This window comes from Ostrinia furnacalis, unplaced genomic scaffold, assembly GCF_004193835.3.
Source record: "Ostrinia furnacalis isolate ACB-3 unplaced genomic scaffold, ASM419383v2 OfSCF1268, whole genome shotgun sequence".
Lineage (NCBI taxonomy): Eukaryota > Metazoa > Arthropoda > Insecta > Lepidoptera > Crambidae > Ostrinia > Ostrinia furnacalis.
In genome coordinates, this window is record NW_021131507.1 from 253,845 (window position 1) to 281,186 (window position 27,342).

Consider the following 27,342-nt stretch of genomic DNA (forward strand, 5'->3'; position numbering starts at 1 on the left):
GACTTATTTCTTTAGTTCTCTTGCAAGAAGTTGCAAGTCCATCGAGTCAAAAGAAAACGATTGTTGGCAAACTTTCACTTCGACGTGGTCCGGTCCCGTGATTGCGAAATTTGTTCCAATCACGAATAGAATTTCAATCTTATCTATGATACAATTGCAACAATTTATATCAATGACTTACTACTATCCGATCAATCACAGAATGTCGGTTGTCTCTGTATTTCTAATAAATCAGATAATGTCGTCAAAGCCTTCACTGAACTACTCGGAGAAAACAGGTTTTTAGCTTGACTCTGCCTTAAATATCAACAACTGGCTTTTAAGATTACTCATAATAATAATAATTTCATGCCGGCTTTTCTGATTTTCCGTATCCGTCTTTTCATGTCACGATGAAGGTCAGTTCCCAAAAGGATATTCCTATAGGTCGAGATCATGTCATGTAATGTCATATCTACTTTATGTTACAAACATGCTCAACAGTTCATTGTGTAACTTAGAGACCCAGAGTAGCTTTTGTTTCCATTTCAACAATAATTCTGACATTCAAATTACCTATTGAGCTTTACAATGAGCTGTTAATTCTCACAAGAATAACGGTGAGTAGTTGGTAGAGATAAATCGTTTGTGGCGATTTGAGCGCAGATTACCCTCTCGCGTCGGTTTCGGCTGGTGTTGTGAAATTTGGACCGCTGAGGTCTCGCCTCTCACCGCGATCATGATGAAAAGTGAAACTGCGCGTCGACGAGCGTCACGTCGCGCAGCCATTTGATGCCGTTTGTTCCGGTTCTATTCCAATGCATTATACAGTTCTCCCGCTGACCCCAACAAAACTTTCAAGAAAGCGTTTGTGCACAGGCAATTCAAATTCACGCGTCCACGGCGGCTTATTACTTATTAGGCGTTATCTTTCGCTGGATTTATGGTCGTAATAGAGTTTATGTAATCTGCTGGAATTTTTTAATCGTTCTCACAATGTTGCATTGTCTGTCCCTGTGTGCGTAGTGGGGAGCGCGGGGGCCGCGGGCGGCGGGATCCGGCCGCAGAATGTAGGCAAGTGTGACAAGGACACGCCCGTACTCCGCGCTAACACTTCCATCCAGTTTCTAACGTGCTCGGTGCGCATTTCGCAACGGCCCGCGCCCGCGCCAGCCCCACTTCACTTCGCCGATGCACGCTTCACGAGCGACACCTAGACCTGCAAGGCAACCCACCGCTGTATACATACACTCGCACACAACAATAACCCAAACTAACTTCATTCGAAAGTGTCATGCAAAACAAAAAAGTGAGGTTTCCGTCTCGGTCGAAATTGTAATGAGATTTTTCAGCCCATCGTGACTATTTGACTTTCGGCGGTGTACATTCTTTGGAAAGGTTTCATGTAATCTTATTTTATACTTACGGCCTTAGTGAAGTCATTTTCTACCGTAATTGATCACTTTCTTGTCATTTTCATCTACATTTAAGTCAAGTTGAGCGCTAATCGGTTATAGTGAGCCGTGTAGAGCAGCTAAACTGCGGGTATTAGAAAAGTGGTGGCCTTCCTTGCCTTCGGCGCGAGGCGAGCTTGCTTCAAGGCGAAACAGCATCGATATTTGTTAATACAGACCCGTAATATGCAGATTTACGGCTCTGTAGATAGAGTCGTGACTGTGTTGCCCCTCATTCTTAAGACGGTATTGCTTTGCTTATTTCGTAAGCGACTGCTGATGTTCCGGCGAACTGAATGCGATTTTAGCGATGCAATGCAATCAATTTTACGTTATTATACCGCTATGATTTTTGATATTTATACCAATTTTTTAACAATGACATCCCAAAAATTTATTGGATTAGGCTAACATTACTGGTATTGCAAAATATGGGCACTAACATTACAGTAGAGCTACTTAGGAGAATACTTCAGCACATTTCAGTCCATTCCTAATCTAGAAGAGTAGTCTGGTCGCGTCCCTGAACGTAGCTAAAGCAGCAGATACTGGTCTTTTCACCCTTGTTACTTACCCTTGCATGGGATGTGTCGGCACCTCGATGGTGGCGGAGACGCGGCGGCGGTCGCCGGCCATGTCGGCCAACCGGGCGAAGTCGGTGTCCACGTCGGCCAAACGCGCCGACTTGCGCGACTCCAGCAGCCTGATCTCATCTAGCCTCTTTTTCAGCTCTATTGGCGCCTGAGGACAAAAGAAAAGGAATTTCAGACATTGATAAATCAAGAATTTTTATAGGACTACGAAAATTTATAATTAATGTAGAGTTGCCGAAACCTCATTGGGTTTTACCACCTCAAATATAGCATATAATAGCTCAGTATGATAATATCACAGTTTATCAGAAAATCATGCTTTGAATAATTTCTGGGAAGAATCCATTGTAATATGAGGTCATGAACAACATGGCCGCTAGCTGCGCAGCGTTCACGAAAGTGTAATTTGTGACTGATTAATAGTCAAACTGGTTCGTGTCAAATTAATTAGACCATACAAAATGTTGCATAGTTACAGCACGGTACGTAAGAGATATAACATTGCATGCATGCACCAGTAAGTGGGTGTGAACACGAGATCAATATGGCGACCTTCGCGGCCCGCCGGGTGGCGTGACGTCACCGCCGGCTTGCAACTGGGCTGAGATGAGTTTCTATGTTATGAGCTCCGCATTTATGACGACATTGTGCACTTATTCAGCCGTGGAATATGTCAGGAAATTTCATACAAATACAGATTAATTAAAACTGGAACGTTCATGTGAGGATTTGTCGAAGTTTTGATTACTTGCGGCTAAGATTAGCAAAAACTGCAATTACCACTCGTTATGAAACTGCGTTTTCCAACCTTCAATTCAGGATAACACCTGTCGGTAAACTTATTTGCAACTCCTAATGTACGAACTAATACGACATGCTTAGCGTAATAAATTCTCATATGACCGTGGAAACTCAATCAAACGCAGGCCCACATGATTCAGATCAGGAAATATCTCGCTGTATGTGCGGTTATGTAGAGGTGAACTGGTCCATATCTCCAACTGTGCACTTAATGTGTTGCTCGGCGAATGCTTATTGCGTTTGCACGTGTAAAATGACATTGCATTTCCGCATAACGCCTATAACGTAAAGGTCAACTTTTCTATCTAAGTGTACAGGCTGGACTGCGTCATACTTCACTATAAAGGCGGGTACAACAATAAAACTTACACGTGCAAACTCAATTGTAAAGTCGGTAAATATTTTAGCTCAGAAACCTTTATATTAAGCTGAAGGCCATACTTTAAAAGCCTTGTTTAACAGAAAATTTACGAGTTGTTCACTCATTAATATTAACGCTCAATGTTTAAAGTAGTGTGGTATATGGTAGTAGACGGCTCTCAGTAAAATCACTGTCACTTTCGGCTCGGTTGACGTCATTACTTGTCATGTAATGCCACTGGGTTACTTGGCTGCACACAATGTTAACTCTGAGGTACGGGAAGTAACACCTACAAAAATAAAATTATCATGACGATATCGTCTTCTCCGTGCATGGAAATACACGACCGGTTTTTGTACGTATATATTATTGTAAGTCACGCATTTATTATGTCTTTGTATTAGATAAGCGATTAAACAATCGTAATACTTTATTAAATAGCGATAAAATTAACGTAAATTGACGACAAACGCATTTAGCCTCGTTAAGTAAATGGTTGCGATGACCTATTCCAGAAAACGTTAACCTGAATGCGCAGAGCTGGTTTTGTTAACTTATGTGCGTATTTGTTTAAAGTACATAATGCTAGTTTGGGTAATTCCAGTCATTTGAACAAATCAGAACAATCATTTTGAAATGACCAAGTGCCAAATGCATAACTCAAAGTAATCCTTGGAACTCGTTTTCAAAATTGTGTTACGAAATTACACTTTAAATATTCCTTTCACTTTAAAACCTCACGCTCATTGAATTTCATCTCGCTCGTTACATTTCCATACATGGCAATGACTAATATGATGGACAGAGATTTGTATATTTGACTGTTAATAACGATTTTCATCAATATGCATTAAACCGCCTCGTTAGTGCGAGTATTAAATCGTTTTGAAGCATCATCAAAATTAATGGTGCTGGTATAAATTGAGGAGGCGTGCACGCACGAACTTCTGGTTCTACCAGCGATATATTGTTGCAAGTATTTATTGCGTGTAATGCTAAATGGCTAAGCCGGGTGCGCCCGCGCCGGCGAGCGCTGATCACATTATACTTTCACTTTTAAGCGATTTCGTGTGAGTGTGCTTCTACACCAAGACCCCGTACCGGAACAATGAAAGTTGTTTTATTGACTACCTACCTCGAAATTAACTCAAGAAAACAAGCAACAAACGACTTAGAGGCAGCTACATCAGACAATATAGTTTTAATTTAATAGACCACTCACCACATAGCTTGCTGTATTTTTACAATTTCCAGCTAAAATTGTGTTTGGTTTGTTACAAAATTTATCTGGAACAGTATATTAGATTTCTGGCGTTCATGTAAAGCAAACAACCGGTAACAAATATTAAAATTCTTTATATTTGTTTATTTGTTAGTATTAATTGTTTTATGTTTGAACCAGTTTTTGTTGTAATTAATTGTCAAAACTAGATATAATAACGTAATCGGACAATTAGCTTAAAATTATTACGTCTTGAAAAATGTGGATAGTTATTATATTTTTATTATTGACTTGATGGATTCTCTTGTTGGTTTCTTTTGGCAGAAGCCTGTTTCGGGCAAAAACATCAGCGGCGATATAAAAAGTGATAACGAGAGCAATTTGTCTGACATCGGTTCCTCTATCAGTCGTCACTATCGCCTGCTGAGCTGGCGTTATGTAAAAAGTGTCAACTATTGCACAATGGCTTTATCCAATGGCGAAACTACGCAGCTACGTCGTGAAAGCCACCGAGTGACTTCGGCATGGTAACACTGCACGTTAGAATGGTATTAGTTCATTAAGGCACAGACTTGTTGTTATGACGAGTTTGCGTATAACCCGTTATTAAGTAGTTGGTGACAATGATACTGACATTATTTCATCTGCCCTACATTTCATTCAAGATCAAAATGTGCTCAGTCGAAGAGGTATATGCTCTTTAGTGAAATTGCTTAGGTTTCGTATCTTAAAGTCCTAAGTGTACAAAAGATTTTAAAAAGACCAAAAGTGTAGAGAGTAATAAGCGCATTGTAACATTTGGTTTCTTTTTTTTGTGGACTGTGAATACACTTTCACTAAGACACCTTAGAAGTAGAAAGGCGTAAAAAAATTGGATCTTTCCAATTGATAGTCTGTGATTCAATCAAGTTGGTTGAAAATCTATATTTTAATTTATTGAAGTCCATCTCTCTCTCAGATTGTAATAATGCAACAATCATTCTATGTTTTGTAAGAAGTCGTTAAATTATCATTAAGAAAAATAGATATCGGACGCTTGATTAAGAACATTAAATGAAACAGAAAAGGTAATTGATTTTAAACGCTCTACCAAAAATTCTACGGACTAACTTTATAGATAGATACACAATCTAAAAAGAGAGTTACTTGTTAATGTGATTAGGTTAATATAAAATATTGTTTCAAGTTTAGTAAGTTCAAGGCAAAGAGTTAGAAATAATAACGAGCGCACACAAGGGCCGGGCGCCGGCACCCGGTTGCGAAAGCCGGCCCGCTCTACTGCGCATCGATGTTGCCGCTGCCTGCGCAGAACGGATTATCCATGCCTGTAACGTTTCTGTCGAAACTGCACTTTTATAAAGTGCTTTTATTAATACAATAAAGCAATTTTAAACCAATTAGCCACTATGATTGACACGATACTCTATTAAAATGCCATACTCTCCTGCGTAGCAAATTTCTTGGATTGCTCCAATATTCGCACGATTCGATAAGCAGTTTTGACACACGCATAGTTTGCGGCGAAAGTCGATGCAGTTATCAAACAAGTGGCATTGACTGCATCGGCGTGTCATTGGCTGTAGGCGGCCGGCGCGCGCCTCGCGGGTGCGTGACGGCAAAATGCCGGCCGGCCGGCTTCAGCTAGTTTCTACCTACACCCCGTCGACGCTCAAACCCGACTATCAGTCTTAGCTCCCCAACAATAAGACTCAAAACCATTTTGCAACAGCGTTACGCACCATATGTAACAAATGATCCGGGATCATCGTTAATGCTAGTTGCGTTGCGACTCGCGTAGAAAAACTTCTTTCTAGCCAGTCACTTTCATCTTAATTTAACCAATTGCCTGTTTTTTCTCCATTTTCATCTGGCCATATTTTTTTGTAATGTGAAAAAGCGACTGTGAATTCAGATGTGACATTTTAAATTTTAACCTCGTTCGGTGAGGACAAGGGTTGACAGTTGACAGCTTGATAAAAAATTCAAAAATGTATCCAGTCAGTAAACGATGCTCATTCAGGGATTGTTCGTTGTTAGGTATAAATATTTTACGACTATCGAATACAGGCATGACGTTTCTTCGTTGCAGGACAATGCACGCCACACGTTGGGGTGGGGAAAACAATAGATTACTTCGGCAGCGTCGACCGATAAAACTAAGGCTTTGAATGCATCGTGATTCATAAGCAAAAGATCTGGAATATCATTTGTCTGTGTAACAAAGTGCATTAGTTGCTTATCAATTCTAATCTTTAAGATGCCATCAGTGGGGTCGAAGAGACTAAAATATCGAACGGAAATTCTGGGTGATAGATAGACAGCGATTATACTCTTATTTGATATTCAGTGAGGCTGCAGCCCGAGTCACGTAGATACGCATGCATAAGCAATTCAGTTGTCGCCGGCAACCGTGCACTAGTAAATAGGCCAATAGCTACGGACACAAGAGCTCACAATGGGCGCGTTGTGAGCCCCTTCTGTGCGTTGCACGTTATTACTCAACCCATACTAGGTATAAACATTAGAAATTGGAACCCCGAAAATGCGTCTTAGCCTTAAAATTGCTTTCATATAACGCTGTCGTTGTGTTAATAAGTTACCAATGTTACCACGTACCTTTGAAAGTGTTTCGGATGCAGTTGTCCGAGAACACGTTCTAGCGCTACGTAAACACAAAACGGTAGAAAATGTTGCGTGGGTAGACCTGAAATCCGCTTGGCATTAGCGACTCTACGCACGTAGGTAAGATAAATAAAGCACGCCCCTACATTGCCTGAGCTACTTGACATTTAAATGTCCCTCTATTTTTAAAATACTTTTGACTGGTAATCGGTTTCAAGATCTATTGGTTAAAGTTCGGGACAAATGAAGATCCAATGTCAATTGACGACAAAGGGGTAGAGCAATGAACTATGTAGAGCAAATGTAAACGCCCGATAGCTTATATATTTTTGTAATAATCAAGAGGTATTGTTGAACTCATAAGTCATGAATGAAACAAGAATGTAAAACAAAGTTGCATATCTGCATTGCACTGTAGAGTACTTTCTCAACAGGTGTCTAGGTTTCATCACCATGTGAGAATTCTACGATAAATAAATTATGCATTGGCAACATTAACAAAACTGAATGGTTACGTAGTATGCGTCTCTGTTAATGTTCTTGGTAATCGTATGAATCGTAAATCTGGTATTGTTGAAGTAAACTGTTATTAATCGTTATTGCAATATGTTAATCTGATAAACCAAGGTTATGGTTGTTCAATAAATCAATCTCGATTTGACCCAGTTTAGAACTGATAATTTCGTAATAGCGGAAGCGCTAATGTCTACATTACGCAGATTTCAAGACCAATCAAGTCTTGCAAACATTCGCGCTGTGGTTTTTAATGAAGCGTAATTGACAAGTCACGTTGTGCACATACATATTGATCGGCGTTGAATTAGGCATTCCGATCGGATGTGTACGGTTAGGCCGGGCAACCAATCGGCACAGCCTTGTACGATTTGCGAATACAAACCCCGAGTAGCGTGGCGGATGCGGTGGAAGCAGAGCAACCACGCAACGCGCCGGCGGCGTCGGCACCGCTGCAAGCCAACCTTGCCCCAAAAATCCGTGACCCACATTTCAAACGTCAAAATGCAGTCAGCGTTTTTATTACAGTAATTCTCCTTGAAAACCATTTCATTTACTGTTAACCAGCACATAATTTGAACAAAAAATGACCTCTTAAGTAACGTGATATTTCTAAAGCGTTTCGTCCAGACGCATTCGATTTGTTGCACAAGTGTGGAAACAATGGATTTACCATTGCAATGATTCATCGATATTTCCCATTATTCTGCACGCAGAGTTATTGGAAACTGAAACGGGTCCATTGGGTCAGCGTCATCGATTGCACAGGACGAGCCGGCGGCCTAGTTGGCGCCGGGGCCGCAGGTCGCAGTCCTAGCATCGGGCGGCCTGTATTTGCAGCCCGGCTAACCTACATGCTCTATTTCTGATTATCTGTTCACCAACTGCAAAGTACTAGCTGTCCTATTTACGCAATGCTTAACCGTGACATGCAATCGTTTTCATTGCCATTATGTCATCTGTCTTTATTTCCTTAAACAATGGATTCAAACGTGATGCAATGCAGTTACCTACTCATTGCGATTAGTCGATTCTAAGCAGATAATATGATCCACTAAAGTATCGTATTTGTACCTACTTTTCTTATGATAGATGTTGTAAGAAATCTATTTAAAAGTACAATAAAGCCAATCGACTATGTAGGTCAACGTCAATCGGCGTCAGGAAACTGATATTGCGTAGCACTGACAATGATGCAAGACGTGTGTACGCTAATATTTTATCTATGGCTCGCTCCAGATAGTGGGTGTTCAGAGGTTTTAATCAGAGCTGTGACGTCACAGACCGTTCAGAGCGAAATTATTCTCCAAGCGACGTCATAGTGCGTTGGCGAGAGCTATTCGTGTAGGCGCGTCGCGGCGATGACGTCACGGGTAAAAAGCTACCTCGTCCCGCGCCATGGAGGGCGCGTGTGGGCGGCGCGTATCATGGGTAGTCGGCTTACACGTAAATAAAATCATGCCGGCGTCCGTCTTACGTAATTGAACGTGAAATCTGCACAAGGACGCGTACTCGGTGTTTCGACACTGCAACAGCCGTGATGCCATAATCGCATCGTTTACGTGCGACGCTTAGAAAAGTGAGCGTTTCACCTTGAGATGCCTGTAAGCATAGTCCCTCTCTATTCTTAGATATCGAAATAGCGGTGAATATATTTGAGGGGGCGAGTGGCGAGCACGCAGGCGTCGTGACCCAGCCTGACCCAAAAACAGAGTCCGACCTACCGCGCCCCGAGTACCAGTTGATAACGGATACGGGAACCTGTTCACTCATATAGCGCTACGACATACGCATTGCCAATACCACCGTTACTCAGCTGACCCGAAGACGCTCTACGAGCTTTCCAATCATTTAGTTAGCTGCAGGCCCATCTATCCTTGGATCCTAAGCTCAGTTATATTGTATTCATAAAAGGCAGAATAATGATTATCAGGTCCGGTTTCTGAATTAGGAATTACACTCGAGCCTGCTCAACTTCTAGTCAAGGATGAATTTAATATGAAAAGTTCATACTTGATTGGAAGATGAGCACTCTCAAGTCAAAAATCTCAATTCAGAAACCGGGCCTAAGACTTGCAAATAATATTGGGGTAGGTAGGTATACCTACATACAGATCGTATGTACTCGTAAATGAAGTTTTGAATATGCTTCTCGAAAGAAATCAAAATCTAAGAATTGTTAGTTTTTGTTACGAACGCTGATTCAAGGAAATTGATATTTACAAGAAGTAAAACTTATGGCCTTAATTCGCGTGATACAAGCTGTTTAGCGAATTATGATACAAGGAAAACGCAAGTGGAGGTCGAGTTTCGAATACGGGCTGTGCGTCGCTGGTTCAATATCAGCTATTCTGGGTCAGTGGGTCACCGTGCCGGAGAGGCCCGCGGCCCGCGCCCCGCCACTGCAATTAAACAACTCTTCACTCGTATAAAAACATCCCGACACATTAGCCGCGTGACGCAGCAGCCGTACCAACACCAACACATGACGCTGAGAACGACCCTCGACTATTTGACCCTACCAAATCTGCATAGCGCCCATGGTCGTGTCAGCACGACTAAACCGACAAACAACCTTCGCTGTCTTAAAACCGAGAACACGTACTAACGTTCCATTGTTTTTCTACTATCTATACTTCTACTTCTAACCCATGTTTAATTGACCCCGCACGCTCCGATTGGGAAGGATGCGAGCGCTGTCGTAACTGTTGTAATTTGTGACATTCGCCCACGTGGTAACGGTTGTGGTGTATTACTGTTAGCTCGAGCCCGAAAACGAGTAATTTCGTTCGCTGAGTCAGGCCGCGACGCCGTGCGTGACGCGAAACGCCTCGGACCAGTTATCCGGTTACAACCTCAACTCCCGATTAGGATTCAGCCTTATTCGACAAAACTTTCAAATAAGTACGCCACTTGAAATCACAATTGAGATTCACTTCGTTTGCCAGTTGCTAGATAAGAGTGCACGTATCGTGTAACTATTCCAAGGCGATAGCAATGAGGTCACCCACAAAGGGCCGACCTTGCCTTCGCTGGTAGCTGGTGGGAGGACCATTACTAGGTGCTCGACGAAATATATCAAGGTCTTAGAGATTCACGTTTTATTAATAGTTTATTTACTACACAAGCTTTTTATATTGAGAGGAAGTATTTTTGTGTTGGTCTAATTTTAGTTTCTTGGTTGACAACAATGATTCATGAGATGATAATTATGGTTTTCACTGGTTTTCACAGTGAGAAACATCTACATCTCAGTGTAGAGAGTAGTTTTATTGTATAATGCTTGTAAGTAGACCGCTGGGAATGGGATCAAGGATCAGACTTGGTAATATGAGAATTATTGCACTGCACTGGGAGCAAAGAGCAAGAGTACAACTTAAAATAAAAAGCAGAAAAGCACGTCACGTGAATATGAAATTAGCACACAGACGATATAAATCGCAGTATTAAAATTCTCGAGCGTTTTTTGTCTTCATTAAATGGTCAATCATCCTACTCGAGGCAAATTGGGTCGCATACATTGTACTATTTATGTGACCACACACAACCGTAGCCGATAAGACTATTTAAAGCTTCGTTGTAATTAATTACGTGTGAATTTTATGTGAATTCCTTTTAATTTTTAATTAGCGAGTCAATTTAAACTACTTAATTACGGAAACTTCAACAACTTGTACCCAAGCCTCGTTTACTGCATTGAACGGGGAATTTTATGTCTGTAATTAATATTGTAAAACATTGGTATACGTTAAGTTTATTAATGATTACGTGCATTATATTATACATTATAAATAGCTTGAGAATTTTTTCACAAATACTTGGCCGCAGTGAGGGCAACCTAATCATGGTACCGTTACGAAATTTTTGGAAGCGTCGCGGCGTCGCGCCGGTGACGCAGAATGCAAAACATTTTTTGTTTGTAGGCACTTTGTTTATGTAGATTTAAGATGACGCTCTTGAAAGAATCGAATACATTATTTGAACAATAAACTTTTAATTACTCTTTAAAATTATACTTGTGAACGTGTTATTATTATATTTATGATCAACAATACAATATCAGTTACTTTATTTCATCATACTTTTGATTAAAATTTTCAAATCAGTGTCCATCTTTAAATGATGCAACAAAAGCTTGTTTGCATCAACGTTTGAGATGATGCAACAATGGGGCAGGGGCGCGGGCGCAGCGCTCGAGCCGTGGCTGCGCAGGCGGCGTTTTCTCTTCCCATGGTTTTCTTCACCAATAGCCGATACTCGCCGGTTCCGTTAACACATTCACACACTATGGCAAAAAAAACTCACGTAAAGCTAGAAATTATCGAGGGAGAAACTTGTAAATTGTATCGGATCCGGCGGCACACTTGCAGTGTTGTAGCGGCATATAGTGCGTGAGATACACTTAAGTTTATTATTAGCCGTTCATGGCAAAGTTAAATAGGGAAACATGCTTCGAATAAAAATGAATTTACTGCTACATGCAAGATACATTATAATAATGTAGAGTTCCTATTGTTTTTCCGGACAGGTTGCGTTGCGTAGTCGGATTTATAGCTGGTTCGTGATTTTGGATGCAATTACGGTTATTATGTTATTCCATTTGGCTAATTATGAAACCAATTTGTCGCTTTTGGAAGCAACATGAGCTACGCAGAGTACAATAAGTGAAATTCGCGCCAAGCACGCGATGCTCCACGCAAGGCTAGTCGCCATGAGCGTAAGTGTCTTTCGCTCTATCGAAAAAAAACTCAACTGGACTGGAAAATCTGGAAAACGCATCTATAATTTACTTTTAAGTCGTAACTGCTTTCGCCTGCTATTCAAGTAATGCGATATTAATTACAGCGTTGGCCAGTTCAGACCGCTCGCCTCCGCTCGCGATTCGGAATTGTTGTGGCACGCGTAAAAAGAAAACTGATTTATTATGATACCAATTCATGCTTTAATTGAGACCATGTTTGGTATTTGTATTAGCGCAAGATATCACGCATTTTCAATTCTGAACGTTGGTGAAGTATTTCCAATGTATTAATTATCATCTATGTTTATTCTACCTTTAGTCAAATTTGTTTTCTCGCTTTCAAAAAGACAATCACTTTTCATTGTTCACAGTAACATTGTTCAGTTGTTACAATGTCGCATTGTTTTAAAATAAGTGAATCTGAAACAAGCTATACCTACATATTAGTTACACAGGTGCACTTTCACACTCGTAGAGCCGCGTCCCGTCGACCGTCCTCTTTAGGGACACCCGAGGCTTGTACGAAATGTCCATAACTAGGCCGCGGGAGATCACGATTGTATGAAATTACGCAAAAGTTACAGCTTTCGCGAATGGCTTTCCTGATACTTGACCTCCCGCAACTGTGGCGCGATTGAAATCAGAGTGAGGTTGTTGTTTATTTTCCGTGCGAGTTGTCATGGACATTAGCGGCTTCTTGTGCCACTTAGCCGCGGACAACCCGCCGGCCGGGTTAGCTGATGTTAGCCACCGCGGCTAACGGTCCCGCGACCGGCACCGCGCACGTGAAAATAATTCTTGACGCGATTTTGTAACGAATACCGTTACTCGGTTCCGGGCCTGCCGCTGACCTTATTTCTCGGCCGCGCACTCTTTATTTCTGTATCTTATTGCCCGACACATTATAGCCGCTGACTTGCTTACCGTTTACGTTATTTTGAGTGCTATTAAAATTAACCGAAACGCTGCTCCGCAATCGGTATTACGCATGAGATAAGTAGGGCGCGGATCGCTTTCAATCGTCACCTGAAATTAGCTCGGTTCCGTGACTGAGCCACTTGTTAATGAACCGCTATTTGGTTTGCTAGTTGACAAGTTGCGAATGTGTATTTTTTGCGCGCTACGTAACGCTATTCATGTTTGCTTTGGAAGCCGGTAAAATAGAGTGAGGTTGTTTACGAGCTTCGCCGGCCGGCGTCGGCGTGAGTCAGTCGCAGGTTCAATTGAGCTGATTTCGCGTAGCATGCGAGCGGATTTGCCGGTCGCCGCTCGCGCCCGTGTAAATATCGAGTGACGCAGGCGGCTCCGAGCGACGCGTGCGCATACAGCGGGGAATACCGCGTCACAACTCTGATAACGATGACTTGTGCATTGAAAATTCCAGTTTCAGCAATTATCCTTAAATTGATGACGTCATTGTTTGGCTTTCCGCTAGTGCGCATTTCATTTAGCTAGAGACATAATTATTTTATTTGTTATCTTCCGACTTGTTTTGATGATTCGAGAGCCATGTTTTATCTGAGCGTGACGTAAACCACACTGCCTACACAACAGGTTACACGATAAATAGGCATAATAACCAAGGTGTAAACAAGTGGTTATTTTGTTTCAAATAAGCCAATACTTAATAAATATCAGATTTTAAATGCGTTCAGTGTCGGCGTTATGTAAAAGTTATCGACGCATTGTAATGAAAGTCAATTACCTGGCGTGGAATTGCAGTTAACAACGAGCCATTGTTATTTATTGTTGAATAAAATTAAAAGTGATAGAGAAATGGTCGAAGCGAAAAATGTGAGTAGGAATCCGTTAAGCGCGTGTTTGAAAGCATGCATCGTTAAATAAGTTGTAAATGTTATTTTATGAGTGAAAAGTGCAGTGGCACGAGGCGCGTCATGCTAATATCGCGTGCTACGTCACTATCTACGCAGCGCGATGCGCGGGCGCTGCCGGCCGGCTTCCTAGTTGTGTCACCACGCTACACTACACCTCTAATGCGCCATCATCATAATTTATTCTAACTTTCATAAGTCAGGTTTCTATTATGCTACTTTAAGACACATATTTCGTAGCAAAAATATATTAGAATTAGCCCAAAAACAATTAAATGATAATCGTATTTTACAAACATCTTCATATCTTATTTGTAAACGTTTATCGTTCCGTTGGCCTTGTGAACGGATTTTATACATTTTAACGATCGAGTGCATTACCATAAAAGCAGTTTTTACTCAATATTGTAAATAAGAGTCAGCGTCCGCGTAATAAAGTTGAAATCAAACCTTCGAAAGACCTTGTCGATCGCAACCGGCTGCGGGTAGCGGGTCAAATGGGTGATTATAATTTATCTCGAAAATGTGTACATTCGATATTGTTGTGTACAATACAAATAGTTGGGACTAATTGTCGACCAATATTCGGGCGATAAGCGCACGAGATACGCGGTAATGACGCAGGAGCTCGCCGGCCGGCGCTCATTCTTTTGAAAACATTCACGCCTAGCCTCGTTGTACTCAGTTGCTAACTACGCTATTTGAAACCATTAAAATATTTAAAAGACCAATCAAAAGAGTGTTATTCCAAAGTACATTTAAAAACAATTGAAGCAAAACTCTACAATGGCTATAAACATGCCATAATGGCGTAGCGACACAAAATTAACAACATAGCAAAAGCTCTTCTAACAAAACAAATGACTCACGTGCTACGACTGAAATATAACACAAAGATTACATGAAAAAGTATGAATTCAATTGATTTGACCATTAGGTACATTTATACTGAGTTGTTACGTTATGTATACGGAGTTTATTGTAGAGTTTGGCAGATTTTTGACGTTTGTTAAAGATGGTGCAATCCAGCCTTAGCTTTACTGTGGTAAAGTTTTATATGATTAGACTCTACAATAGGATGTACCGGCATTATGATAGTTATTAGCGCTGGCAGAGGCGTCTACCTGTTACTAAGACCGGTGCGTAGAGTAACGGTGCGGCCGAATTTAAGAATTTAGCGCACACTAGCCATTACGAGCTTCGGAACGAGCGTTGGCTTTTAAGTAGCCCCTTGTTACTGAAGCACAGAAGCCCATCATGAGAATGCTTATAACTGAATCACCGTTTTGTCTCTTTATATCTGAGTGATTTGGCTGAAATTAGTAGTGTTTCAGACATATCCAATATACTTGAATGTTAATAATATGTTAATTGTGATTGATTAGTGAATTGTCTTACGTCAACTGCCTGTATTTATTCTATGCCGTTATTTTTTTTGCAAAAAAACAATGCAACAGGAAGTGTGCATAGAATACAAATGATTTGAGCCATGTTACGAAGTATAATAGTGAGTATTTTGTTAAATTCTTACTTCCTACTTCTGTAAAAAAATATTAGGATCTCTCTTACTACTGCGCCGTAGCTTGTAACTAAAACGCAATATTTTTTATGATGTTATATTTAAATCACTTTTATCAATGAAAGCAGTAATGTTTTTGTTTGTTAGTACATATTGCGTAGCGGAAGCCATTGTATATCTTATCTTTAAATAAGCAGTGCATACTTTTTGAGGTGCCAAAATGTATGTTGCGTGGGTAAGATGTGGAATAATGATAATATTATGATAACGTTAACCTTCGCCATTATCAAAATAATATACTCTATCATTAATATAAATTATCTGGTAAGAGAAGGATTACTTTCAAACCCGATTACTGAAGGAACGTGCCAATAATCTTAATTCAAAACGTGTCAAATCGGACCTTGTACGGCATTCATGTGGATGCTTCATTACATATCATAATAGTTACATATGTCACTTCGGCTTCTAATGTATTTATGTTGTCATTTATTACGATAAAGTTATCTATCGAAGTTACGGAAAACCGCATAGTGGTAGATTTAAAGGCTGTTTGCCTACCTATTCATAGATAGGTACTGTATCGGTCCACGATAACGTTTATCACACCGCAGCATGTTTTACAACAAAGTGGACCATGGGACTCAAAACCTAAAACTACATGCAAGTGATATGATGACCATTATGCCGAATGACAGAAAGGAAAATACAAAATAAATTATAATGAGAAAGGTGTGATTAATTTCTGTGAAGTTGCTAATGAATAATTATGTTTCATATTTAACTACGAAATTTTAAGTTGCACCACCTAACTTTGACCGTAACTATATCGATTACTTACTACTTTTTGTATGGAGTTTGACAGATTTTTGACGTTTGTCAAAGTTAAAGTAAGATGGTGCAACCCAGCCTAAAATGTTCGTCGAAATATTAAAAATTTGGGAATGTATCACACAAGTTATACTGAAAACTTACAAAGAAAGATTGAGGTGCATAACTTTTAATTGCATTGCAAATTAGGAAGCCAGTACGTTAAAATTAAAAAGAAATGAAACAAAGAGACGAAGTCGCCATTGATATGTAAACGGCAATCGTGATCAAGACTTATGATAAATGGAACAATCGGTGTCATGAAAACGTCGAGTTATTACCAAGTAATTAGTAGTTAATCTTGTAGCATGCGTCAGATGCACCGCGGGGTGGGGGGAGGGCTGCTACACGTGTGGAAGGGTCAATAGCAGCGCTTTGTCCACGCACCGCGCTGCGCCCGCGCAATGCGCATTCGTCTTTGTTTGCGTGCAACATTGTTGCCGGTGCGATTAGAGCGCGTGTAGAAACAGCCCTTTTTATGCCTTAAATTTTGAATTTACATATTTTCAGCGCAGATCAACCGACAGACTTAATTTGGCATTTCCTTTCATTGGATTTGTGAGCAGGGAATAAACTCAAGCTGTTTGTAATATTGAATATGCAAATTAAAACTGACACGACTTGATTAGATCACGTAAAACGTCACTCGAAAATTGGTTTTGAGATAAAATTTACTATTCTTGAACCTCTTTAACATAATTTATATTAAAAACAGAAATACGATTGCTAAATTAGCACTATTGTTGCAAAAACAAAGCGAGATAACGAAAAATATCACCGCACTGAATAATTAATTGAAAATAATTTTGAAAAAAATATTCGTTGATGTCTTTTCTAGGGCCGTTTTGATTTCGGATGCGAACGAGACAAACGAAATTAAAAATTACTAACTTATAATAATTATTTAAATAAAATATTTGTATGGGGAAAATACCACAAATAAACTATTCAGTCATTTATTACATCACAGCTTGTTATGATATAAAACGAATTGTCCGCAATGAATCACAGCGTCGCATCGTACGCGTTTAAGTGTTATTTAATAATAAATAAATAAATAAATAAATAAATCTTTGGACAATTTCACACAGCGCCAGCTAGCCCCAAACTAAGCAACTTAATGCTTGTGTTATGGGTGCTAGCTTAACGGATATACTACTTATATACTTTTTTTTTAAATACATAAATATTATACATAGTCACACCCATTTGCACATGGATTTTCCAATTTCTGAGGTATAATAAATATTATGTGTTAAATTCTATGAAGCAACACGTAGCTCACACAAACATCCTAGGCATGTAGAGACACGCTTAAGAAATCTCGGCCGGCGCGGATTGTAGAGGGCTTTGACAGAGGGATGAACAAAAGGGGGTTAGTCCCAACGGCCCCGGTGGATCTGCCCCGTCAACGGGGTGGATGGGAAAAGGTGTTTCAACGACCCCGGTAGTCATAGTCTTAGCTATACTCTATAGCTATGACTACACACTTTTTCCCATCCACCCCGTTGACGGGGCAGATCCACCGGGGCCGTTGGGACTAACCCACAAAAGGACAAAAGGGGTACCAACCTCGGCGGCGGGCGCATGCACGAGGACGCCGAGCTCGTCGGTGTCGTGGTCGTGGCTCTGCACGTCGGCGCGCACCTCGCGCCCGTTGTAGGTCAGGTACACGCGCTGGCCGGGCCGCAGCCGCACCCCCGCCATGCCCCGGAAGCCCGGCCCGATCAGCTCCGCATCACGGTACTCCCGGGTCAACTTGCCACCATCGAAACGCACGGTATAACGAGTATTCGGCGTCAAATTAATACAGTTGTTGTTCTCCGCGAAAGGAGCCGGCGTCTTCACTGCCTGAATCATCCCCGAGTAGTATAAACCGTCCTCCCCGAGGGCCGCGACGCGGGTCCCTATGATGGACCGCTTCGCCAGCCGCTTGCCTGTCGACATCGTTGCAGTCCACACGGCACTGTCCAAACACCGATACACAACTTCAAATCGCCCGGCGAACGCGTTTCGCGGGGTAGCCGTCGCAGAATTTCAGATTTCGACGCGATTCACGCTGCACTTCCGGCACTTCAGTGGGCCGGGGCTGGTCGCGGGTCTCGCGCGGAAACATAATACGCGGGCGGGTCCTCGATTGGGACAAAGGGGAATCCTTTCGCGATAGTAAACTTCGCACGTGAGCTCACAGCGAACGACCTCAACTGACGCGGTTCGGATGAGAACTGGCTGGCGTGCGTGTGGCGCGAATAGCGGACGCCGACACCGGCCGGCCGGCACGGCGAGCGGAATCGGCGTCGGCTATCTCGCTCTTTTGTTTTGATACTCAGCTGTTTGCTGGAGCGAGACGCCGCGCGGCGGGCACGATGTGAGGGAGGGGGAAGGCTGCACTCGTGTGTACGGTTCGGGCAGAGCCGGGAAAGTTCGGTCACAGTAGATATATGAGCTAAAGCAGTACGGAAACTTAGCCCTTTCGGCGAGTTAAATACCTACACCTCAACTGAGTGTTAGGGTTGGCACTCTTAATCTTTATAAAATTAATAAGGTTCTGACTTACTTATTTGTTAAAACGTTTATTTAGGTTTTTTAATTATCAAATAATTAGGTTCTATAATGATTGAATACATAATCGAATAAATTGATTAAGTACTATTAGAGGCCGGTAGAAGATATTCTATTCTCATAAATAAAATACCGGATACTTACTTTCACATAGCTATTGACTCATTTTAAATACAGTTCATCACTTAGTACAAAGGCGCGCGGAGCAATTTATTTTATCAAATAGAACACATTAATTGTTAAAAAGCGTAATTACGTAATTTAAAAAGAACTATTACAAAATCAGATGTAAGCACTTTATTTAAAAAGTAATATTTATTCATTTTTACAATTCAGAGTTATTACGAAGTTTAAAAATTAAAGTTCTGGTTTTGAAGATGCCGAGTTAAAGTTTTGAAAATACAGCGGACAGTGCATGCAATAAAATTATTATTAGAAACACAACGCGCGCGCGCGACACTCGCGACGGATGGACTGCGAGGTTCGCTTAGAGCTCGTGTAAAGCGTGCGTCTGTGTGCGTGAGTCTGATTTCGAGCGTTTGTATGAAGCTTCCGTACTGTTTGATTTATCTACTGTGGTTCGGTCGGGTTCGGTCGCTATTTTAGCCGCCCACGGGCGACATTGAGGCGCGCCTCGTTCGCACGTGGAGCACTAACGGGATTGCACAACGCACCTCGCCGGTGCCCGCTCGCTGTTAATTCGTGACACAGTTTCTATTAGGATTCGGGGTCGATTCAAATGTCAAGCAGATGCACCCACTTATGCAACTTGCGTGACCCCGCCGACTACGCACTGAGCCATTAGGCTACTATGCAATAACGATTACATACTAAGTATCATCCAGAAAGTAGAGCTGATAATCTGTTTATTTCATTCACTTTACGAGTACTATCACTATCAATCTGCATTTTACTAGTTCACACGTGTAGAACATGCAGTCTATACTACGAAAAACGACTACAAGACATGCAAATTAACATAATCGTAAAAGAAAAACACGCATTCACTCTATATTCATATAGTAGGTACATATGCGGACTTGCGTCATTTTATCTCATTAACAGTATTTGTTTTAAAGCCATTACTTAAAACATAATACAATTTGCTTGTACGTCTAAGTAAATATAAAACTCTATATATAGTACATGTATTTTTAAACTGTCTCGAACTTCAGCATTTCTCATCAAAATATTCAAAAAGTATTTTTATGACATAATTAACTTAAATAGTTCAGTAACTATGTCGGAATTTACTGCTCTACATCTTATAGTCACCCGGTAATAACCTTAATAAGGCGCATTTTGAGATTTAAAATTAAAATGTTTACTTTTTAAACTTAAATAAGGCGCATTTTGAGATTTAAAATTAAAATGTTTACTTTTTAACCTTAAATAAGGCGCATTTTGAGATTTAAAATTCAAATGTTTACTTTTTGTCAAGTTTACGGTTAGCATAGTAAACAGAGCCCACACTGCCCACGTTTCTTTCACATTTCTAAGGCAAATTGATGGTCAGTTGTTTACATAAAATTGTTGACGAACTCTACCTATCACGTTAGTGATAATTTGTTGAAAATTGCTGCGTGATAATTATAATTATTGGTGTTGAAGTAAAACTAATGCAATGGAAACTATTCTCACGTCAATTTACCAAATACTCTTTATGATACTTTTTATTTTTCGTCTAAATATTTCATGATTGAATTGTTTACTCAAGGGCTTTATGTCGTAATATTTTAATTGGTACTAACGTAAACAAGGGAAAGTGTTTGAAGAGGTTTCGTAATATGCCTCCTCCATGAAACAATGAAATGTCAAGGTTGACGTACCGTAGCGGTGATGTGCGGACGGAATTTTGGACTTGTGAGCTACGAGAGAATGTAATCGATATGACGTAGCTGAGAGACGAGGCATGTGCGTACTTAGATATCAAAGCGAACGAGCGTTCAAGAGATTTGAATTAGAAATTTTATTACATAAGCACGCATCATTACCGTTTATTTCGCAAGCAGTTTCACAGCTCATAGTAGCTAGCTTCATTTAAAAGCAATTTGTAGAACGAATCCGAGAACAGCTATTATTTTAAACTAAACAGATTCTTAATTAACACAATTGTCACCTTGCATCAACATAACGTGTGCAATGCCAAGTCAAGTAATTCTGCATATAGGGAACTCTACGGACTTAATTACAAGATAGGAAAATTGTTGAAATTACCAACTGTAAACTTAACTCAGGAAAACCAACTTATCTCGTCGCACCAGCTAATTGATCTTGATATTTGCCAAGTAACAGGACAAAGGCAATGAAGATAACACTTAAGTCGTCTTCGTCTTAAAAGGGCAGATAAAGTTTTCCGCCTCCGGACCGCTACGTAGATTCCGCAGAATAAGCCCAATGTCGCTGTAATACGCCCTTCAATATTTAATTCATTAACATAGGATTAAAAACTATCCAACAGATATATTAATTGATAATTTGATAAGCATGTTTACGTTATTATTATCGGACAAAGAACGTCATCTATCGCGGTTGGGGAGCTCTACATTCTACACTATTATTTACGTCTTATGAATATTTCTCCCATGTGTAATCTACCTATGTGGAATATCCAGATTAATTTTAGGAATATCCAAAATTAACGATAAATACTGACATAAGTTGATAATACCTACATCTTGATAAATACAATTATAGTCTTATCTTCGTGAATGGTGTTTGTATTTAGTTATTAATTGTTGTAGTTATTAATTGCTCTTTTTATATTGTGTCCTGAATCTATCTTCTCGGATGGTTTTTCTTTTAGCCTAACTTCTTAATGTCGGTGACTAAATGTCGATGTTTTAGGCACAAACATTTTATATCTCAATGAATAGCTACAATTTTAAGCACATGTACATTAATAATGTTAATAGGAATGTAATGGTCTATTAACTAATTGAATACAATTAAATTATTGCCATAAGGATCTGAGAAGGCTACACTTTTACAACATTGATTCGGATGCATTTAATGTTTGTGTTAAAGATAACTGTATATTATGAATAAATCTATCATAATGTCAACGGTGTGACATTGATCTTATCGCGGTAGCTTGGTAACGCGAATAGGTAGCGCGTATGGAAATCTTATCACAGTTTAATAATATCGCGAGGAGAGCGATTGTTTCAAGAGGCCAATGTTGAATCTAACAGGAAATAAACTATAGTTATAATGGTTTGTAATAAATCATTCAGTTTAGTTATAAAACTGGAAAAATGTGCAGGTTTAGTGTAATATGTAAACACTAGGTTTGATAGTCATGTGTGTTATAAGTATGGTTTTCCGAAACACCCCAGCACATTTAAATAAACTACCAAAAGATAGTAAGAGTTTGATTATAATTAATTCGAAAGCTTATAATTTTATTGAAATGTTAATACTACCCAGGTAAGTTAGTGTTCTCTAAAATATGAATATTGATTGGCAATATTCAGATACCTTGTAAAATCTATTGAAAATCTATAGAAAATGTAATAAAGTTACATAAAGTGACGGGAAATTATAACTAACTATATTATACTTATGTAGAGTCGTTAGATAACCGTCTGTAAGGACAGGAACGGAATCGGCGAGATGTTGATAAAACAATCTGGTCACGGACCGATCCTATCACTGTACCTTACACGGCGTTTGTGATGTAATCACAATTCATTTAAATTACTGTATTCGTAGGAATTGTATTAAATTACTATGATTTTAGGCTTCCAATGGCTCTATCAAGATTACAAGTTGGTTAACGGTTGGTCTGCAACTTCTTCAAGTTAATAAACTAAGGTAAGACAAGCAATGTTTAGGATGTGAGTTAAGATACCCTGAAAAAAAGAGCCAGCGTCTTAAGGCCGGGTAACAGAGAAAATGGCGAAAATGAGGTTTTCATTTTTCATTTTTGAGGTACTAAACAGTAAAATAAAAGGCTAAGATTTTTTTTGGGCATAGTTGAGGATATTTTCTAGGGCTATTAACGGATGGAAACACGATTTGATGAAGTTGACTCGATAGAATAAATTCCCAAAGTTACCTCTATTCGTTTTCTAATAATGGTTTTATTTTTAAAATAAACGATTTGAGATTCTGAATCTTTTACTAAACTAAAGTTCAGAAATAACTTGAGGGCTTTTAACGNTGGATTAGTTTTTTCGATTAAGAAGAGAGATAAAATTCTGTTAACGCAGTCAAGTAACGATTATTACAAAGTGATTACAAAACCGCTGAAATGCAGATATTATAAAGGCATGTCTTTCTACACTCACTAGTAAATGACAATTCTGCAATATTTTCAGCTAAGAACATTGAATTTAAACCTGCAATTTATCGTTATTTTGTAGGTGTGCGAATTAGCTACAGTAATCAAAAGTAAGGTAACAGTTACGTAACTTCGCACTCACGTTTAGTTACTAGCCAGTGTTGCCAGGACACCTGTTCTTGTACTTTATAGCTGATAGGCAGATTAACTCGTAACTTACATCTTAAGACACAACTTGCATTACTTTACGATGACAATCTGTTTTCTGCTTTTCTCTGTTGTTTTCAGTTAAATATTGAGGTTTATGTTTGTTCGACATTGTTGAGAATATGTTACGCGTATCACAGTTGGCAATGGAACAGTTTATTTGTCTCTGATGTCAGGTTCACATGTTTGAGATTCCTCGCAGACTGTAAAGTGAAAATATATTTCTTCGTAAGGTCAAAACCTTGACTGGCTTGCAAGGATGAGCTTTTACTAGATTAGAAGAGCTGACCTTCCCTTTGAAGGTTATACGTTAGATAAATCAGTTTATACTGGTCCATATCTGTTGAGTTAAATCAATAGCGTACCTATAACGTCTCCTGCAGGAGTGCAACTCAGAGAAAGTTAAAAGCAATAAAAAATCTTAAATTCTCGACGTGTTTCTTTAATTTTTAGGGGTTCTTGATTACTTAGTTTATTTAGTTATCTTACAAGACTGAAGGAAATACGAAGACACAAGGTTAAAATTAGCACTGGTTTGTGAGAAACATCGTCGCCGAGACTGGCAAGCGTTCATTTTAGGGTAATGAATGCAAATCGAGCGAAAGAAGGTTTCGATACTGGTTTCATATCCTCTTGACTGACGATAAGGAACGATTATATCAGAAGTAGCCTTCATATACAAAATTGCAGACTACATTTTAAGAAATAACTTTTAGTAATGAATATTCATTTTAAGATATCGCTGTCAGCAATGATAGGTAGCAATAATACCCAGACTTTAAGGGTCTACAAAAAAGGCAAAGATAGAAAATAACTTAAATGAATATACCTGCAATATCTTAGGAATTGTAACGAAATCAATGAAAAACTAAATAAAGATAAATGCATTTCTTTTTTTTTCACAATTTCTCAAGCATTCAAAGCAATGATCACGTAAGGGTTGCATCACGTGTGCACTAATCTAATCTGAACACGTTTTGATGTTTATAATAATGAAATTTATATTCCCCTAAAGCACGTACGACCTGAGAACGTTGCGTATAACTTAAGAACAAACGTACGAGTGTGTTGTTATTGCACTTTATGATGTACTTCTTCAGAAGTGCCAAAGTAGATAATTTACTCAACGATGTGTAAGCTCATTACTGACCTTTACACCTTCGGTTTACAAAGTTAACCTTGATGATAGAAATAATTATGTGCTCAGAAAAAGTTTTGAAGTCAGTTGCATAATCTGCAGAATTCTCAGTACAAACTTTACTGAGAGAGCTTTAAGACGGTAGAGACGATTATTTGAACATGGGAACTCAGCCAACTATTCTCGCAATACCTTAACCATTTTTTGCAATTGCAGCCTTAGCAAAAGAGGTACCTGCCCATTAACAATAATCAAAGGCAAAGGCTTCCCAGTTAAGGGGGTCAGTAGTGAAAGTCACTGCGGCGCAGGTACCTATTAAGTAGAGATTTTGAGATAGCCATCAGCAACACGTAACTATTTTCAAGATTAAAGCACATACGCCATTGAAAGTAGCGGCACAATTGCTTTTTTAAGTTTCTAATTAAGTGAATGGTCATCATTCACACATTCAGAAATATACGAAATTAAAAGGAGCAGATACATAATTAGATGCTACTGGTAATTTAACTGGTGGATAATAAGCAATTGTTATAAGAGAGAATGATAAAAATTACAATTTCGTAAAAGAAATATCTAAGTAAGTACTTAGTTTATTGAATCCCAGTTCTATTTTAGCGTTGAAAAGACAAACGATATTTCTCAGAATATTCAAGATATTCCATAACCAATTTTCGACGGTGTCTTTAAACTACGACCTGAAACTTTGTTTGCTAGACTTTACTTGAAATTCAAAATTAGTGCCAACTACGGACAAAAAAGTTAAAAGTTAGATGTTTATTATTGCTAATCACGAACAGAATGTCTAGAGGACACTGTTTTACTTTAATAGGGTGATTTTAATAAATATTTTTCCTATCATCTTGTATGTAGCCCTTATAAGAGCAAATACAACATACCTACTAACATAAACATACATTAAGCTCAAGAATAAGTTCAAAATTGCTAATTTTGAACTTATTGTTGAACTATATAACCTTAGAGGCTGATTACACGTATTAAGTAGGTAGGTAGTTATGTAACTTTTTTTTAATCTTAATTTTAAGTCTATCGTTTCGTTTCAGCCAAATGACGTCCACTGCTGGACAAAGGCCTCCCCCAAGGTTTTCCACAATGAACGGTCCTGCGCTGCCCGCATCCAGGATCTTCCCGCGACCTTTACCAGATCGTCGGTCCACCTAGTAGGAGGCCTGCCCACGCTACGTCTTCCAGCCCCAATTTTAAGTGTATATCAAAAAGTATTTAAGTACCTAGTCAAGCTCTTGTTTACTATGAAACTGCTTGTCAAAACGTGTTAAGTGATAAGCCCCGCCCACCAACTCAACTTACCCGAAAAATTAAGTAGGTACCTACTTATCTACTTAACACGTGTAAATCAGCCTTTAGACATAAGATGCTGTGTTCAGCTTGTATGTATTATCATGGATACCACCAACAAAAGTGGCTCGATGAATGCACAGAGTCCTGTCTCATGCGCGCGCGCCCTCTCATCGGCCAAACCGCCCAGGTGTTTGCGTTTTTATGTTTTTTTGTTTACCCTCAACAACCTGTTCCCGGCCCCTGACGCATATCGCGCGCATGGTATCCATGGTAACCATGAGATAGGTTGGCTGATAACTTTGTGGTTATTTGGAGCTTTAAGCTGTGCTTTAAGTTAGGGAAAAGTAGTATGACGATTATACCTTTTTCAAGTAATTACAGTTGGTTTCTGATTGACCAATAGTATGAGATTAATCTTGAAATAGACCTAACTATAGGTTATGGCTAATGGAAAAGTTTCTCTAGATTAAAAGAACAGTAAACTAACAAACAGTTCAGTCTAGCATAATGATAGGATACCATTCAATGTTTAGGATTTAACAAGGTTAGGTGCATTCATCTATACTTATAATAAATCTGTAGAGAGGTCAATTCTGTACATGAAATATATTTTCAAAATAACTATCAGGGGGTGATTAGTGATCGATACTGATGCCAAAAATGCAATCAGTAAACTTTTTGTCTGTCTGTCTGTCTGTCTGTCTGTCTGTATGTTCCTTATAGAAAAAAAAACTACTCGACGGATTTTAACGAAACTTGGTACAATTATTCTTCATACTCCTGGGCAGGTTATAGGATACTTAGGAATTCCCACGGGAACGGGAATTAGCGGGAAAATCCTTTTGTATGAAAAATCTAAACCGCTTAAGTTAGACGCTTGAAATTTGGCATGCAGGTACCTTAGTAAACTTAAAGCTTAGTTACAACAGGATATTGCAAAATTCCCACGGGAACGGGAGTTAGCGGGAAAAAACATTTGTATGAAAAAATCTAAACCGCGTAAGATAGACGCTTGAAATTTGGCATGCAGGTACCTTAGTAAACTTAAAGCTTAGTTACAACAGGATATTGCAAAATTCCCACGGGAACGGGAGTTAGCGGGAAAAAACATTTGTATGAAAAAATCTAAACCGCGTAAGATAGAAGCTTGAAATTTGGCATGCAGGTACTTTAGTAAACTTAAAGCTTAGTTACAACAGGATATTGCAAAATTCCCACGGGAACGGGAGTTAGCGGGAAAAAACATTTGTATGAAAAAATCTAAACCGCGTAAGATAGACGCTTGAAATTTGGCATGCAGGTACCTTAGTAAACTTAAAGCTTAGT

At 39.4% G+C, this 27,342-nt stretch overlaps 1 protein-coding gene across 1 annotated transcript in view; it reads right to left on the minus strand.

Annotated features, from left to right (window-relative positions):
* Glut4EF (Glucose transporter 4 enhancer factor) overlaps positions 1-18,778 on the minus strand; it is a 46,223-nt gene extending 27,445 nt beyond the window's left edge. Inside the window, exons 1-2 of the mRNA XM_028303730.1 lie at positions 18,080-18,778; positions 2,008-2,174 (exon numbers count right to left, since the gene is read on the minus strand). Of these exons, the coding sequence (XP_028159531.1) occupies positions 2,008-2,174; positions 18,080-18,454 (542 nt within the window). The 5' untranslated portion in view covers positions 18,455-18,778. The remainder of the gene's footprint in view (positions 1-2,007; positions 2,175-18,079) is intronic.
* Positions 18,779-27,342: the final 8,564 nt, after the last annotated feature.